Genomic DNA, 18,712 nt, shown 5'->3' on the forward strand with positions numbered 1-18,712 from the left:
GTAGGGGAATCACCACTACTTGGGGTCTTTTTTAACCAACCAAATATCTAACTGAAAGGGATGCTCTAGTTCAAGTAGGCTTATTGTCCAAAGGCAGGCATTACTTAGTGAGGCTCACAGCCCATATTACAGAACAGGCAAGGCTAGATAAATATAACAACAAAACTGAAACACAGGAATGTATCTTATTAGCCTTCTCCTCATACTTTCCTTCTTCAATGATCCCTGTGAAAAACAGCCAAGCATCTGGAGTGCTGTGCTTGCAACCTCTCGTGCTGCTACCAGCTCTGCCTCATTATTTCCTTGGTGCTCTGCCTCTAGCTGTTCTCTTGTATGTCAGATTCAGGTTGCAAGTTTTCCTGGGCTGTAAACCGGCTTTTCCTTCTGTACAGCTTCTCATGCAACTGTTCTCTGGCTCTGGAAGTTGGGGTTGGTGAGCACTGCTGCAGCATATATGGATAAATAACATTTTGAATGGTGCCTTCAATTATACTGGCATGATTTCAAATATTATGGCATTTCAAACATTATGAGCACGTGTGATGAACAGGAGTCCATTTACCCATTGAGTTTTAAAATACAAGATCAATACAATTTAGGGAAAAAACCCCCCAACAACTTAAAAACACAAATGGAATTTGCTTCCAAGAGTAAAACTCTAATTTTGATTTATTTCCGAGCACTGAGTTTTATATTAGCTGAATGCATTTGGAGGTGGGAGAGGCACTCAGCTTTCTGGCATCCTCTCTGCAGCGTTTGTGTAACAGCATGATTAATTCATTAATAAAGCACAGCTTGTCAATGGGTAGCACTGGAAATATTACATATTAAGAGCACCAAGTGTTCAGCGTGCTGCGTGGAGAAGCCTCTGCCAGTGTGCTGGAGCAAGCACCTAAACAGAGCTGGCTGCAACCAAAATAAAGAGTTCAAATAATAAGCCAAAATATCTTCCCATTCCTCTCCCAAGGGCTCTCAGGCTCTGTGCTACGGGCAGGGGCAGAGGGTAGAGCACTTGTGTAATAATAACAGCTTTGGCTAACAAAAGAGCAACTCCAGCAAAAACCGCTGAGAAGAGTCTAAATCCTTCCTGCTGAGTAGAAAAAAAACAGCACCTACTGGAAACAGTGGGATTTGGGGAGGGCCAGGACAATTTACACTGGCACTCGGTCGTTAACATGAAGCACGTTAAGGTCACTTATTAACAAGGTATAGGTTTGAACAACTGCTGACTGCGGGGAGGTGTGTTACTCATATGACCGCGCCGTGCCTTCCCCCTCCTCCTCTCCGAAGAGCGATCAAAGAGCAGGGATTCCAAATTGTGAAGCAATTTTTTCCAGCGGGAGCATCTGGGCCGTTGGCACGCTCCTCCGTGCGCTTTACCCTGCAGCTCAGGAATTGCGGCCAGGTCTGCCACATGGTTGGGCTCGTGATGGACAGGCCAAGCTGCTCCGGCTTCCCAGCTGCTCGGCCCCTTCCACTCATTATCCGGCCCCCGGCGCTTAATGCCCTCGCATCAATTTGTGAGGGGGTCCTCCTCGAGCACCACGTGAGCTCCCTGTGGCAGAGAGGCTTTGCGATGGGGAAAAGAAAATGGATGGTCTGCTTTCTCCCATATCTAATTTGTTTTGCATACATTTGCATGCTGGCCATAGACCCATTCACATCACGGGGCCCATTTGTGAGCCGCGGATCATTTGCCAGTCAAGCTGGTGAGAGTGTGTGTTTGTGTGTCTGTGTGTGGAGGGAAATCCAAGATTCTGGATTATGCAATATAAATTACATGTAAAAATAGAAAGAGGGGGGGGAAAGGCAGTAGCCACAATTGTGTGTGTGTGAACGGAGGGCACAAAGAATCTCTGCACCTTTTAAGACAGTTAGAGGCACATGGGGATAAATTCAGGAGGGGGTGGGAGGAGACCACAGGCACAAGCCATTCTGAACACTGATTACATGGGTAAATTGTTTGTTCCAGTGTATCACAAAGAGAAGGAGCATTATTTTTCATGCCACAGCTGTTTTGAATAAGAATAGGAATAAACTTAACTATCCTCCTCATGTTACTTACCACTAATTATGGCATATATTTACATCTATAAAACAGTGAAATTTTGGGAGACATAATTTAATGTCCCTTTATTGTGTAGATTCCTTTATTTCCATCCCACATTTGAATTTCAAAAATGTTTAGGACTTCAAAGCATCTTAAAAAGCTTGCCCTAATTATAATATGCATTACTTTCTAAAACTCCTAGTTTGCATTGCAGATTCCTGCAAATAGAGGCATTCATTTTAAACATCAATTAATATCATCCACGCATCTTCAGATGAGTTTGAGTCTTTATTTCAGAGTTGTGGTGAGCTCTGACTAAGCTTTCCTCAGTTAGAAGAACAGTTCAAGCTACTGCAAACATTTAAAATTAAGTCAGTGGAATCAGATCCACAGAAAGCCTGACAGCCCAACATTAATTTATATCAGTTGTTTTTTTCTTATGTCATCCATGAGAAAACACCCCTTCTCCTTTCAGATGTCTGATGAACTAGCACTAGACAGGGCAAGTTACGGAGCCAGCAAAGCTGCAGGAGCATAAAGGGAAGCACGGAGCCTGCTGGAATCCATGGAGATGGATGTGAGCATAACAGCAGAGTCAAAATGAAGATGTCTGTTGGAGATGTGGCTGAGAGGCACTGGATTCAAAAGGGAGGTGGTGTGAGTGGGACAAACAGCCCATCAGCAGGAGGGTGGATTTCTGAGGGGCAGAGCACTGGGCATCAGCACAATGGGCAAAAAAGGCAAGGCCAGCAACATTGTCTTGGGGTAAAGCTGGAGAAGCAATTGAGCATTTAGTTTGAACTCCTTTAGGAGGCCTAAGTGTATTGTTTAGCATTAGAGAATTTAAGAATAGTACTGAGTAATCAGTGGGGCCAGCATTAGATATCAGCATGAGTAGAACTTTAACCAATAAAAGAAACCAACAGAGGCACCATGTGTTTACTTAGCTTTTAGACAGGCTAATCAGAACTTCAAAGACCAGAAAACTCTGGGGCTATTCCCAAGTCACAAAAACAGTTTAAGTACGAACTAACCAAGAGGTTTGTTGATGTTACTCTAAAATTAGACTGCATGGGTCATACCTGGTTGCTTTACATAGATTGGGCTTATTTTGGTAGTGACTATGGCAAGAGAAACAGCACCGTGCACTCAGCCTGCACCCAGGGAAAGGTTTCATCTGTGGATATTCACCAGCCTTCTCTGAATTCCGCATCATCAGTGTTCTAGGACATAACTTTTACATTAATTCAGGAATATTTATTTTCGTTTTAATTTTATAGCCCTGTAATCTCCAGTTTCATATCACTGTCACACAAACTTCCTGTGCCATATCATTAGGATGTTGTTCCTTATTGTGCTGAGTGCACAATATACCACATAAAGCTCCCACTATCTATTACTGTAATTGTCTGTCTCTGCAGTGATTTCCCCGAGCTCTGTAGTTCCCAGTGACTACCTGGGGTAGAACAGAGGAATGGAGTCACTGCACTCAAGGTGCAAGACAAGGACCAGGGAATTGCATTGCAGGGCTGTAAGGTTGGGTGTTTGAGGTGGTGTGTAAGGACCTCCTGCACTGTTAGGTAGGAAGAGGCCCACAGGTGTGACATCCAGGTGGGTCACAAGACCGAGGCCAGAAGCTCACCCATTCCCAACACCAGGTTGTATTTCACGTGAGATACAATCTGTATGAACCAACAAAGCTCTGCAAAGCAAAGCACACTTTGCTTTTTACTCCATTCCGGTGTTGCCTTGCAAAGTCAACTACAAAAGTGCCAGATGTCTTCTTGCAAGACCTCAGACCTTTCCCTCCCACTTTTTTTTGTAATCAAACATTGTTACTGAAACCAAGAAAACAGGGAAAACCGTGCTGCTGAGAAGCCTCAAGCAGAACTAAATGGGAAAGAGCAAGGGTAATAGCTCTTTCCAGATACCAGAGCTCATCTGCTATCTGCTTTAGTCATCTTCAGCGCATGTACTCATCTGTGGTCTTCCTGTTTCCCATCTTTCCATTCCCCACTAGGTCTGAGCAAAATACCCTTTGTGCTGCCTCCAGAGACATACCAGCTTCTCTTAAATCCATTTGCAGGGTCACCATCCCTTCTCACCTTCACTTTCAAGCTTCTCATGCCACAACATTCTCCTGCTTCCCTTCTCTGGTTTGCTTTGACTTCTTTCACTCAGACCCTGTTTTCCTTGCATTGATTCTCCTCAGAGAGCTTTCACACCTGTACTATTTTGCCCAACCAAAATACATGTTCCTTTTTCACCCATGTTACAATTAGATTCCACCAAAACCTGGACTGTCACTGTCACTGTCACTGGTGCCAGGATGCACAAGCTTACACTGCTGAGCAAACTATTGATGGCTAAATGACAGTGAAGGAGGAAAACAGGAAGGATGGGGAGGGGGAAATGGTAAAATAAATGGTGAGAGTGAGTATTGGGGGCTAAGAAAGCCCCACAAAAATGGGAATGGCATCCTTTTTGCTGAAGAAAAGTCCTATTGGGGTGAAAGAAATAAAGGACAGTGAGCTGACCCTTTAGGATCTCATGACTAATTACACAGCCATCCTCTGTTTTTCCTACACATATTTCTAGATATGTGTAGGATTTGGGGGGCACTCGTGTGAAGTTTATTCCTGGAAGAGTATTCACCATGACTCTTGCTACACTCAGACACTACCCCAGGCAACTCTCTCTGCCTCACTCACTTGATGAGAGAGAAAACCCACCAGCCTATTGTAAGGTCATGGCTCAGGAAGGCATTCTCACCACATTTTTAATGTATAACTCAGAAAGATGTTAGCACTGTATGTTTTTTAATCTTTAAGTTAATACAACACAAAATTGTATTAAAAGACCATTATGTTAGAAGGCACAGTGAGGTTAGGAAATGTTGGATTGAAGTTGCCTGCACATCCTGACTGCTGAACTGTATCATGTCATAGTCTTTAGCTACACAACTGCACACTTGCCCCCTGAGCATCTATGCAACATGTCTTTGTTATTCACTTTAGCCCAGCCCCTGTTTCCTGAATACCACTCAAAACCTGCGCTGAACACAGAATTATTCATTTTATAGAGGTCTTTTTTGCATGGCATTCTCTTGATTCCTCATAAACAGCCATGAGTCTGATTTGTCAGTGACCACCTGAGGTGAATGGCTGGTATCACCCCCACGTTACAGATGTGGAACTGAGACAGGAGTGTTAAAGGTGTGCACTGCTTGTAGGAGATGAAGCAGACAAGGCTGGCACTTGAATTGTCAAAGTCAGGAGTACAACACAGATCTTAATGATCCAAAGAAGATCTCTACTGTCTTTAGATACTAATATTTGAGCATTCAGCATGCCTGAAAATCAGTTTCCAGATGGAGAAAAAGTAGAATGTATAATACATCAATTACCATATCACAAATCTCTGCTGCATCCACATCTAGTATAAAGTCTGAGGCTTATCATTCTCTGTGGGAAATGAGAACAGGCAAGTGAGGTGACATTTAGTTTTTGCCAGCAGGTTTCACAAGTATTTATCGTTCAAGGTTGATGGGTGAGAGATGGTGGTCCTCAGCTGAAGCCAAAGTTTTGCAAGGAAATGTATTTACAGACCCTTCACTCCAAGCTCTATTCCTCTGGGGCCATATTTCTTCTGCCTTTATGCTTGTCCTGGTCCCACCTCTTACATAGCTGTTTCTGCTGTGTGACTTCATCCCTATGTTTCCCTGCAGGATCGTTATCCCAAATGGTCTCTCTTCCCACTGCCTCCCACTTTTTGACCCTACATTTTCATCTGCCTGTTCCAGGTCACTGATGCCTGATGTGTTTCTGCTCCCACTTCTCTGCTGTCTCCTTGTCCTGGCCTCTTTGCTCAGCCAGCCCTCAAATACTCAGTCTACAGCTCCCATGCCCAGTTTTAAGTCCCATGAATTCCTCAGTGGGTTTCTTCTGCAGTCCAGCACAGCCCCTACTCAGTGGTTTATCCATTCTACACCCAGATTTGAGAAAAGTCTCCCTCAATCCAGTTTCCAGTTCTAAATCTTGTCCCACAGAAACTCTTGGAAAGATATGAAGTCTGGGGTATTTACAAGGTGCAGAGTATTTCAAGTCACATGGATAAACACCAGGAAATCCGACCATAAGCAGTGGTTCCACATCAGCCTTTTCTGGTTTCAGCCTTAACCTGTCTACCTTCCAATTAAACCTTCAGTATGTCCCTTTGACTGAAGCTTTAAAAGACAAATTTAAAATGCTTAGATGATAATTGTAGCTATGAAAAGGAGTATACCAGAAAAAGATACCCCAACAAATTAGCGAGTAGAAAAAGCTTCAGCATAAGCATAAGGTTCAGTCTACAGATTTGCTGATCCTTTTGGGTGAAACTTTTAGTAGTTTAGTGGTGGACTTGGCCCTGTTAGGCTACTGATTGGACTCGATCTCAGAGGCCTTTTCCAACCTAAATGATTTTATTACTCTATGACTGTATCACTAACATGAGTTTTGTAAATACATGAAGAAAAATCTGACATATCAATGAAGTTCATCACAACTAGATCAATATACAACATGTCAGCCCTCCATTTGTATTATTTTTTCACTCTTTCTCACAGCTGACATGAACAGGTATAAGCTTTGGAGCAGAGTCTCATGGCTGACTAACAAAAAGGCAAGGGGAAAGCAGACGAGGTGTAGCAAACAAACAAACAAGAGGTTTAAGAAAACCCCTGGCATCCTTCCAGCCTCAGTTCAAATCCTGCTTGGTCCTCTCTGCTTAAGCGTGGGCTGGTGGTAGGACTGACACTTGCACTACTTGTGTTTGGAATCGAACATCTGAAAAGCTAAAAAAGCAGGCCCCGTTCCTATGCCTTCCCCGCTTTTCCTTGGACCACTAGATGGCAGTTCCCCATTTCCAAACGGGGGCTCTTGGTACCTGTTGGCTCCTGCCCAGCAGCTGTGTCAAGCAGAGTGGAGGCACATCTGCCTTTGCTGCACACGCTTGTGGGGAGCTGTCAACAAGAGTGGCTCCGAGCCAGCGTCCCACCTGAAGGGTAAACAGCTTTGCCCTCGTGCACGACAACGGGAAAAACTTCCACAAAACTAAACACCGAACACAGGCCTCATCGACAAGAGAGGTCCTCCAGGTCGTGTCTTACTCACCCAGAATTTTACGAGGAAGAAAGCGTTCTGAGGCCCCTTCCCAAACAGTTCCTTTAGACCGCCCTTCTTTTCAGGAAATTTGTCATAAATCTGACGAATGTCCACCGATTCAAGCAACGGGTCACTGTAAGAATGGTTAGCGTGTCCAATGTGTACGAAGAGGTGTTTATTGTACTGCAAGAAAGAAACAGGAAAATCAGTGCTGCAGGAAAAGAACAGAGGTTTGTTATGGCAGAGGTCTGTGTGTGCTCTTTGATGGATTAAATGACTCACACATTACTCCCGGGACTGTGATTTTCTGCAGTATGATTTCCGTGAACAACTTCAGTGATTGTGTCACAGACCCTTGTGAACAAGGGTCAGCATCAAAAAAACCTCTGTCCCTACTGCAAACCCCAAAGCACGGCCGTCTTCAGGGGGGTAATTTACACTGAAAGACCCAGGGGCAGCACGGTGATAAAGAGTGCTTCGCCGAGCATAACAAGATGAACATGCTCATGAGGAAAGCCTATTTCTGCCTCTTTAAACAGTGGCTTTTAATGTCCTCTAACCTCAGAGCCTGAATTTCTGCTTGTGCCACGGAGCCCCACACGTACACACCTCCTGTTTATCTATTAAAAAGGCCCAAACCTCCATCTATAGCATATGCTAATGCCACTCAACTAAAAGAGATGAAAGGGATTTTCTTTTCACTCCTGAATGACAATAACAAGAAGCCAGTTACTCTGTGTTGCTGTTCCTATGGACATGGTCCTCATTGTATGTCCTCCAGTATTTCGACCCATGTAATATTAAAGAGCCAAACTTTTACCCCTTCCCTCGGGACCTTGCTCCATAGATGACCATCTCTGCCAAAATACATTCAACTTTAACTTCCCATTTCTAAACTTCATCCCATCGCACCTCATTGCAATCACAGGAATCACCTTGGCAATGCCTCTCCTGCCTGAGGGAAATCCTTGGCCCAGTGAAGTCAACAGCAGCCTCTTAAGGAGTCCAATATGGTCCTTTAGGAGCTGCCATTTCTCCAACCAAAATGAAAGTGGAAGGATGAACCCTGAAGACCCTCCACCAGTCAATCAGCACCTCCCTTGGTCAAGTGTGCAGAGCGAAGGAGCTCGAGAGTGACAGGATTGAACACTGAGGGTTTTAACTATGCAGATTACAAAACATTTTGCTAACTCAGTTAAAGGAAAGCTGATATGCAGTCAAGAAACACCAGGAAACCCTGTCACATTGAACAGATGCTGTACATAAGGGGCAATTCCCAAAAGCTAAGCACAAATAAAATATTTAAAACCCCAAAGCAAACCTCATTTAAGCCATTTTGTTTACAGTGTACCTGCCGAATGAACAAATTGAAATGACAAATCTAAATGAATTGGACAACCACTCAGAGCCTTCCTTCAGTGTGAGCAGAGTCTTCTCTAGCAGATGTCCAAAACTCTGGGGAAAAGGAAATGGACAGGCTAGATTTCTGCACTTAGGAAATGAAATTGAAATCTATTAAAAAATCATCTAGCACAGTAAAATCTGAATTTAGAAACAGAGAACACTCATCTGTGTATGCCAAAAATGAGATACAGTACATGTTTTTTTACAGGGTTGTATTTCTTTTTTAATTTTGTGGAAGGAAAAAGGGAAGTGTAACATCCTATTAAGGTGTTTGCACAAGCAAGCCGAAATCTGAGGTCACTGATTCCATGGATTTCCCTTACAGCCTCTTTCAGAGAATGCCATCCGAGCTTCCTCTGTGCACAAGTGGAAAATATGCCCAGCTTTTAGTCAGTGCATGTGGAGCCCCAAAGGGGTAGAGCTGACCCAAAGAAGCTGTTTCTCCCTTGAAGAAAACAGGCATGGCAGAGAAATAGCAGGTGACTGGGAGCTGGATGCATGTTCATAGGGGAGAGTGTGCCAGCACACCCTCCCCCAGCACTGGTTTTGCTTGCAAACTAAACAGGACACAGGAACTCATTGTACTAGTTGGCAACCACGAGTGCCTACCACAACAGTGCTCCTGGTCAGTTCTAGCAGGTCACTTCAGCCAGCAGTGGCAAAAGTGGACTAAGGAGAGATTTTGACATGAGAAAACAAAAAAAACCAAATAAATGCAAAGTAATATGAGGAAAGCATCATGGTTCCAAGTTTTGGGGTTTTGACACATATTCAGCTTGCAGTGCTGCGAGTATAGAACTTAAAAAGTCATATTGAACATTTTTTAATTGTCTTGCTCACTACTGAAAAACTTAGATCTCAGTAAAATGTATCTGCACTCCACACACCTTGGAACTGCCAGAACCACTAGAAAGGGAGTCTGCTCCTCTTGCTTTCCAGGGGTGAAATGCAGTAGGACAGGGTATGGGCTGGGTCCCTGAACAAGGCTATCAGTGGAAGTCTATCTGCATTCAGGCAAACATCTCCATTTTTCAAGGAGAATGATGAGAATTCCCCAGCAGAGACGAGCACTTCAGCCTACTCAGAAAAATCAAACCGAAGCCTTTCCCTTCCCAGCACCCCCACAGCCTGCCTAGGCATGCCCAGCAGTTGTGCTCTCCCTGGGGATGTGAGATGCCCCCAAGCATCTCTCCGGTCTCTCTCATTCAGAGTAAGGGTTTGAAAAACCACCCCCACCATTAGAGCCCTGGTCATTATTTATTTTGGGGTTGTTTCCACTCAGTCTTTCCTGCTGGAGTTGTTCCACGTTGTACAAATAACCACATTTTTACAGAATTGAGGGCTCAGATTCTCCTGTGACCAGGAAAGCGTCCTCCTCCCCAAAAGGGTGTCTCTCTCCCAAGCCCAAAAGTGGCTATGGAGTGAAGGGGGAAGGGGAGAGTTGCATTTTACAGTTTGGCAACTGCGAGTTCCCAAGGCAATTCATACACTGTAACTTATTCTGCAAACCAGGAAAACCTACAAATTGCTCAGTATCCAAACTTCAGTAAAAGAAAACATATTCATAGGGACATGGAGCATGAAATCTCAATACTCTTTAAATACAAAAGGAAAGTTAAAGGCAGCTGCAAAGCTACCACAGTTGTCTGCAGAGCTCGCCAAAGTACCAGATGCTGCTGCAGCAAAATTTTTGAGGGGGTACAGTGGGACAGATGGTATGACATCACCTGACAACATTCTTAGGACAGAAATGTTTATTTTGGTATTGCAATGTGTGATCATTTTCTCCTTATGTTGCTGCAATTCCTATGCTAAGTACAATCATTACTAACCTAATTAGACATGGCATATTCCTACGAACTAACAAACAATAATGTGATATTTGGAGCACGGTAAATCGATACTGAAATGATCCCTATCATTTTTATACAAACATGCCCCGTGACAGGAATTGATGCACAGATAAAAGCAAAGCAGCTAAGTTTTATGCCTGTATTTTTGAGCCCATTAGTGTCTGAAAAGCTTATACCCATGCTCATTATATTGAGAATTCACTGTTGTTTTAGACTGAGTATTCCAGAGTCACTGAAGTACATTAGAGGCTGAAGAATTTACTCATGCTACAGCATTTAAAGGATTTGCATCTGGCATCAGGGCAGTAAGGTGCTTTAGATGCTGTAGACCACGACAGGTCAAACCCTGTATTTTCTGAGGAGAAAAACTATACAAAAACACAAAGAACATTTTCAGCTCTCTCTTCCATGTCTGCATTACACGACATGCCCTGGAGATGGCCGCCTCTTACTGAGCTCCTTTCCTTAAAAAAATTCCAACTATCCAAAGAATGCAGTAAAGCCATGAAATATGACTGTTGTCAAATAATACCACGAGAAAAATTATAATCCACTTAGGAATTTAAAAGAACCAAGACAAATTGCCAGTGGCAGGGGATGCAAGAATTTAAGCTGGTGCAGAACAAAGACAAACCACCTACATCTGTTTTATCAGCCAGCATATATATTCATAAGAGCTCCTCACCAATCTTGCAGTTACAGTCTAAAGCAACAGCCTTTTTGGTCCACAAAAAGCAGGCTTGCAAATTGTTACAGATCTCTCTGCTGCGTCCCTGTGCTTCCCCACACCTGTGGAACTAACACCAAGGCTTGACAAGCCTGTATAGGACCAAGATTTTTATTAAATGGCGGTGGCCAAGATGCAGACAGCAGTGAAGCCAACCCTCACATGTTCCTGGGGCAGGAGAGCTGCTGCTCCTGTCCAGTGGGGCTGCACAATCACACAGATCAGCACACAGGGGGTGATGGCTCCCTGCTGAGGCTGGGTGATGTGGATGCAGGGAGGTGGCCCGAGAGAGACCAGCTGTTTCTGAGGGGATGACCTTGCTCATGGACACAGCATCTGACTGCAAGGGTGCTGCACCCAGAACCACAGCCATGATTTAACCCTCCCAAATCTCACTTCTCACACCTGGGAGTCATCCCCACAGGGGTGTGAGCTCCCCTGCAAACTCCCCTTTCCCGGTAGCGGGACTGAGCTGGTGGGATGTTGGACCTTGTGCACCCATGGGATGAAGGAGCAGGACGAGGAGGCTGCAGCACCCCACCACCTTGTCTGCACTGCACAGCTTCATAACACCACCCTGTCAGCTGGGCTGCTTCATGGGATCAGCAGGTTCCTGCAAATTGCTAGCACAACAAATTGCTAGCACAAATTGCTAGCACATCTGTATCATTACTTGGAGCACCAAATCCCTGTGAGAAAATACCACTGGGAGAGGCTGCAACTTGAATGGATCATAGTCTTCTGTGCCCAAAGAAACTCCACTACCCAGAGAAGAAGTACATTAAGAAGGCTCTGCTGCAGGTCTTCTCTCCCCCTGACACAGAGGGACAGCCTCTTGGTTCTCTTTGGACCGGATATATTCCCTACTGGAGGTCACAAGGATGGGCGCTGAAGCCCAGAGGGACAGGTCAGCGGAAGGCAGGTGGAACAGCCTGAGCTCTTGTTGAAATGAGAGCAAAAAGCACTGTCTGGCACTGTGCAGTGATTCTCTCTGTACCTCCACAGACTGGAATACATCTTTTAAAAATGTACCTCTGACTGTGCAGCAACTGTGCTTCTGGGGGGAAAAGGAGCCACGTGGCTGAAAACCAATCTGAAAACCAATCCCCGGCATATCAGCAGTCTGCATGCAGCTCTAACCTGCACCCTGCCCAGCCTCAGCTCAGCTGCCTCACGATATCTCGTAAATCTGACACTCTTTAATTTCCTGCTGATGTAAGAAAATCACTTGGTCTGCCAACAAGTTTTCTTATTTCTACCAAAACACTAGTAACTGAATATTTAATTCCTGTTGCTGTTATCCTCCAGTGAAGCAGACTGGGAGTTATAAACATGACATTTTAATGCTATAACTGGAGCCTGTACCAACTCCCGTTGTTAAGGTTTTTAACACTTTCATGTGAAATGTTAATTGAACTTTCTGAGCTAGTACACCACAATACAACTTCATGGTCAACCTAGTCTTTCATGGGCTTCCACACATTCAGACTCCTGCTTAGATCTGAACAGGCATTGAGTCAGAAATGTGAAGTAAAAGGAGATCTTTGGCTACTTCATGGCTGCAGAAATGGAGAGGCAGGTGACTGGGGAGGGGAGTTCCCAGCCCTGACACCTTAATGTTGCCCAGCACTTCCCAGCTACTGCCACAGGACTCCTGGCATGAAACTGGGACTTGCAGTCTGGGCAAGGTGCTCACACAATGTTTTCATCAGCTTTCTTGCAACAGTGAAGATGCATCCTTCAGTTCTGGCCTGTCTGGTTTGGGACCCTGTGGTCCCAGTTCCAGAAGTGCTGAGTGCTCAGATGGGAAAATTATGCCTGACTATAGGAAGCTCTCAATAACACTAAGTATTCTGCAAAATCAGGCTCGTGACAAAACAAAGGGGACCCTCAAAATCAGCGTCCCATTCATTCTTTTGCACCTGAACTTCTTGGTTTGTCAATTGTGAGTAATAATGCTCCTTCATCTAGAAAGACTGCACCAGCACATCTGTGAAATGCAAATGGAGGGAATTACTAATTCCGTTTGGAGGGGAGGTTAGACAGTGCACAGCGAGCAGGGCACGGGGCCACACATTTCAACAGCAGCAGAAAACAAACTACTGAATAGTTGCTTATCAAAGAAGGGCCATCTACATCTACACTGAATGCAGCAGGAACAAATAAACACATGAGCACGTCATTATCTACTGCTTTGGAGAAGGCACACGGAGATATTTCCCAATTCCTGAGAGCCTGACTTTGCAGCCGGGCTGAGCGGGTTTTGGGGTGGGTGTAGGGGTGGGGGAGTGGGGCAGAGGCACAGCCAGATGCAAAACCCTTGGGGTTCAGCAGGGCGTGAGGAGCCACAGCCAGTGCCAGCCCAAGCCAGCAGCTCCTGCTCCTCCTCCCAACAGGAATAGCACCACACCGTGCAGGGCCGTGGGAGGCAGACACCTCCCCACTGTGATGAGCCCCCTGATTTTATGGCTCTCCTGGGTTCATCACAGGAGCTGTGCATGTGGGCTCTGCTCCAGCTGCCCCACAACTTGCTCTGTCCCTCCTCCCTGATGTCATGGTGCTCTGGGCAGTCCCAGTACCCTGTGTAACACCACTCTGGATACTTTGAGCACCGAGCTGGGATCCCACAGGGCTAGGCAGTGGTAGCATGGGGACTCACTGAGGGAGCCCCCACTGCTGCCACCGCTCCTCCTCAGCTATGCAAAAGCTGCACTTTTATTTTTGCTGGAAAATTTCCGGCAGCAGAGGTGGGTTTTGAGAAAAGGGAGAGAGTGTGCAGGAAGGCAGCAGTGAGAGCACAGCCAGGCCCCTGCAGCCTTTCCACCCGTGGGCCAAACAATAAATGGTGCTCAGTCTCCCTCCCCACTTAACTGCATTCTGACCCCAGGCCCCTTCCTGAAAAGTCCATGTCCTGGCCCTACAACTGGGCTAGGGAAGTTGGCCCAGGACTCCCATCACATCTCCATGGGATCCCGGGGAAAGCTGCTGGATGGGAAGTCTGTTGGACCCCTTTAAAGTGATTTATTGGCACTTCTAACTATAGACATTTGAAAATGAACATTTTACAGAGTATGACATTCACGTCCCAGGGCCAGCATGTAGCTCTTCAGCACTGCAAAATAAATGACCCTTACGCTCAGTAAAACTACATCTGATTTCGGATTGAAATGACCTCAAATCCCGAGTCTGTCTCTCCAAGACATTCATCTTAATGTGGGTTTGCTTTCTTGTCCTCTCACATCACAAAGATGCTAAACCAAGGACTTCCTTATGACTGAAATGCTGAACTGCTTTTTAAACTGTTTACAGGGAGTAGAGAAAGGATAAACAATGCTGGTAACAATGGATATTGTTCAAGGATGGAGGGCTTCTTTTGAAAAGATCTCATTTATTTTTCATCACTTAGGTGGTTTGATTAACTTTGGCGAATTTTACTGCATTTGGCTAATGATGGCAGGCTGTTTTTATGGCCCCTTGAGCAATTGCTTTCCCTTTCTGGTTCTCAGGCACAATTCTCCCTGGGCTCACAAAGTCCTTTTACAACAACAATAAAACCTGAATTAAAACATAAAGAATATTTTATTTCTTCACCATTTTTTAAAATACATTTTGAAATTTGGACCTAACACGACCTGACAGTTTGGGTAGGCAGACTAATAACAAAAATGCCCATCAGACATGTTCTTTATAGCCCTATATAGATACTTTAAATATAAAGTTTTCTGAAGTGCTCGCAATTGAAATTAATGTGACAGCAAGAGTGAGAAACCTCGAAAAGGAAGAGAAGAAAGGGCTTTTTTTTTGGTTGGCTGGTAGTAGGACTTTTTTCTCCAACTGAAAATCAAGCTTGAATATATATATATATATAAAAAATAATTCTAATAATTCTAATTTCAGTGTTATAGTCTTTGAATTCTATATCTACTTGTGTAGCAGTCAATTGCTTAGATCCTTTCTAATCAGCTAGCATGCTCAGTTTATATTTGTTAGGGAACAAATTACTTGGTTTAGGCAGAACCACAGAACCACTACAGTAAAAATGGAAAGCCCCCATTAAGAAAAACCTGTCTTGGAAGCAACAGATGAGCACATAAACTGCTTCATCTGTTGAGAATATACTCATATAGGGCAGGCAACAACTAAAGGTGACTGAAATGCTGATGATTGGACCTACAAGGGTGACTTGTATGCACCACTTAGGAATCGTACTCCAGCACAAAATGGCACAAAAGGAAAATACAGGTTGACATTTGTAAACTGAATCGATTTTCATGTAAAAGGAGGGGCAATTTTACCCATCCTTAACCGCAGTCACTATTCCAGTATTTTGCAACTCTGCCATCTTATGTCTGCCAGACTGTCTTCTGCCATGCACAGTTACAGTGAGGGTTGCTTATTGTTTCCTTTCTGTAATTTTTTTCTTTTATAAATAGAACAATTTTGCGGCTAGATAAGGGGAAAAAAGTCAACAGCCCCCCACAAGCGACAGGACTCTATGGAGCAGATTTTGGACTCAATAGAATGCCCACTCTAAACCAAAATAACTGCCTGACATTGAGGGACTTTTGTACTTTTAATCACCAGTTGCCATTGGAAGAACCCCAGATATGTTTAAGGCCCCACTCCCACAATGAATTCCCTGTGGGTGGACCTTTGTGCCTGTGCACAGCCCCACTGCAGTCTCTGGGAGTCACCACAGGCAGACAAACCTAAATTTCTAATTGCTGTACAGGAATATAGACTGCAAGGGGCCTCCCAGGATCATCGAGTCCTGGCCCCAGGTGCCATGTCAAATAAGCTTTTTTCAATAAACTTTCAGGTTACATTTTAAGGTGGAATTGTTCTATTTGCCCTCACTACTACGACTTCGGGTTGGGGGAGAGAAGGATGAAGGGTCACCTTATTTTGATAAAATGTTGGAAGCACATTTGATCAAAATAATACTTTATGGCATTTTCTTTAAAAAGTCAGCAGTGTAATGAACATATGACTGGTGGTTTTTTTCCAGAAGATACAAGAGAACTTTTACATGGCTCTTGTGTAGCAGCATATACATATATTAATTTCTGAGGTCAGCAAAGGCACAAAGGAGATGCTGCAACCACAGCACATGCCTACACGACTTCATATGCACATTGTGCATATCTCACCTGCCTCACCACACATCTCACCTGCCTTGATTTCGTTATTTAAAAAGTAAAAAAGCATCTGCAATAAAATGTCTCACCAACACAAAGATGTACAAAATCACAGACACTGCAAGGGCACTAAATGAGGCTGGGGTTTGCTCTCACCTCCAAGGAACCCTTTAAAGCTTGTTGGAAAAGTCTGTGCGTTGGACATGGGTAAGGCAGGCAGAAGGCACAGAGCTGTCCCTGCAAACAGTCGTGCACCAGTGCCTCTGCCCAGCGCCCCTCCAGCAAATATCCTGCTGCCTTTGCCCTGGGAACTGGTCACTCTGCCTTGGGGTTTTCTTCCAGGCCTTCGTTTAAGATCCAAATAATCAGATTTACTTCATTTGATCCAAACGACACTTCCCCTTCTCCTGACTCCCCTTTCCCAGGCAGTGATGGTGACACAGTGCTCATGGGGGCTCATCCCTTGGCTCCCCACGGTACCCGCCTGCACGGCCCAAGCTGTCCCCACACAGCCTTCACATAGTGCTGCGCCACTGCACTTGCAGCATGGGTGTTAAGAATGATCTAAATTGGGAATTGACTTTTCTTTGTGTCCAATTTTTGCAGTGTTACAGCACATGAGTAACTGTCTTTTTAAAAACAAGTCTGGGTAGTCTGATACTCTTGCTTGTCTTGTAAACCTCGCACATAAACGCTCTGCATTTAAAAGGTGGGTTTCTCAGCAGTGTTCTTGCAAGCTGGGACAAGCTCCAGTGGGCCTCTGCACCCTCAGGAATTCCAAATAATGTTAGTTTACTCCAAAAAAAAAAAGGCTTTACGGTATTTGTGGGGCCATCCTGGGTAACCGTGTTTCTCTTCAGGCCTCCACTCTTTCCCTGCAGTGCCAGTGGATGCGTCACATTCCCCAGAGCCTGCACCTGCCCGAGAAATGGGAGCCCACTCATGTCCCCAGGCTGCCAGCCCACACACCGTGTGTGAGCCCAGCCAGCTCCGGGCCTTCCCACCCCAGCAGAGCGGGACACGCAGCACCTTCTCCCTTTTGGTCTGTCAGTCGTGTTGCAAATACGTTCACGTCACTCAGCTGGTTCCACGCCACAGACACCAGCGATGTGACGGGCCACGTGTGATCTGCTATGAGTGTGCTTGGTCTGAGGGGGAGTTTTCACAGGGAGAAAGGCATAGAAGCTGCTCAGTTGCTGAACTCCTGTTTACTCTCTTTACATAAAGCCCCGAAGATACACAGGAGGCTCTAGATCATATAAGCCCATGGGTTTTGCATACGGTTTTGTGTTATAAAACCTATGGAAAAGGGATAATTAGGTGGTACACTGACAAAACAGTAACTCAAACTGCACTGAAATGCCATTTCATTCACACAGGGCACAGCAAAGCTGAGCGTTACACGGCCACATCCTGTTTTCCCGGTAACCCTGAGGCACACACATACATCCTGGAGTGCAGCAGTCTGGATATGGCAGAGCCCATAAATCAGCAGGACATGTTACAGGGGTCAGCGAGCCAAGGACTCCGAAAGCTGCGTATTGATAAGGCTGACTGATGAGAAAACCTGGATGTTGTGTTTCTGCATCAGAAATATACACTTCTGTCTGGATGAACTCGGGGCTTGGGATGGAGAAGGCGTTCTGGATTAGTCTGGAGGAGACTAAGATGGAGCTTTAGCCCACCAGAGCCAGGATTGCCATGAGACCATGGGAGTCAGGGCCACGGGAAGGCAAAGGGATTCCAGGGAAACCATGCAATACCTCACAGTCAGGTAAGTGATGAGATAACTGTACCTGCTGCCAAACATTTCCTCCACCTCAAAGTTAATTCAACTGGGCAAAATGTGACATTTAGCAAACCAACACTGCCACACATTTAGTGTATGAATAGCTGAGATATGGTGTATTTTCACTGGGATATTTCTCTGCCAGGAGCATTCCTCTGTTGTAAGGTTTCTGGGCTATGTCTCCAATCCCCATTATGCAGGGTAAACACTCCCTGGATAACACCCTTGGCCAGAGCCCATAAATGCTATGGTTTCCAGTGCTGAATTATAAAGAGAAAATGACAGCTTCTCTCTGCTCCAAGCTACTGTATTTTACCAGGAATTTGAACAAGCATGGCGTGACTGTAGCACACGTTCATGACAGTATTTGCTTTTCTGAAGTTATCTCAGCAAAAATTCTCAGGTTCGAGCTGAAAGAAGTTCTTTTGATTTATTTGTGGTGCAGTAGAGACAGTGCTAGGCTACTAACAAATGTTCTTGGTAAATATATGATGATTAATATCAAGGTTCAAGCCCTACTGGAGTAAATGCAACATTACAGCCAACTTCATAAAACTACTCTTGCAGGTATAGTGTGCAGACTAAAAATCAAAACAAAATTAAAAAC

At 44.8% G+C, this 18,712-nt stretch overlaps 1 protein-coding gene across 5 annotated transcripts in view; it reads right to left on the reverse strand.

Annotated features, from left to right (window-relative positions):
* Positions 1 to 18,712, reverse strand: part of TEAD1 (TEA domain transcription factor 1) — a 157,548-nt gene that overhangs the window by 11,402 nt on the left and 127,434 nt on the right. For all 5 annotated transcript variants that reach the window (XM_032690438.1, XM_032690436.1, XM_032690437.1 and 2 more), the window contains one exon: positions 7,204 to 7,377. In XM_032690438.1, coding sequence (XP_032546329.1) covers positions 7,204 to 7,377 — 174 coding nt within the window. The remainder of the gene's footprint in view (positions 1 to 7,203; positions 7,378 to 18,712) is intronic.

The sequence above is a fragment of the Chiroxiphia lanceolata genome, chromosome 6 (genome assembly GCF_009829145.1).
Source record: "Chiroxiphia lanceolata isolate bChiLan1 chromosome 6, bChiLan1.pri, whole genome shotgun sequence".
Lineage (NCBI taxonomy): Eukaryota > Metazoa > Chordata > Aves > Passeriformes > Pipridae > Chiroxiphia > Chiroxiphia lanceolata.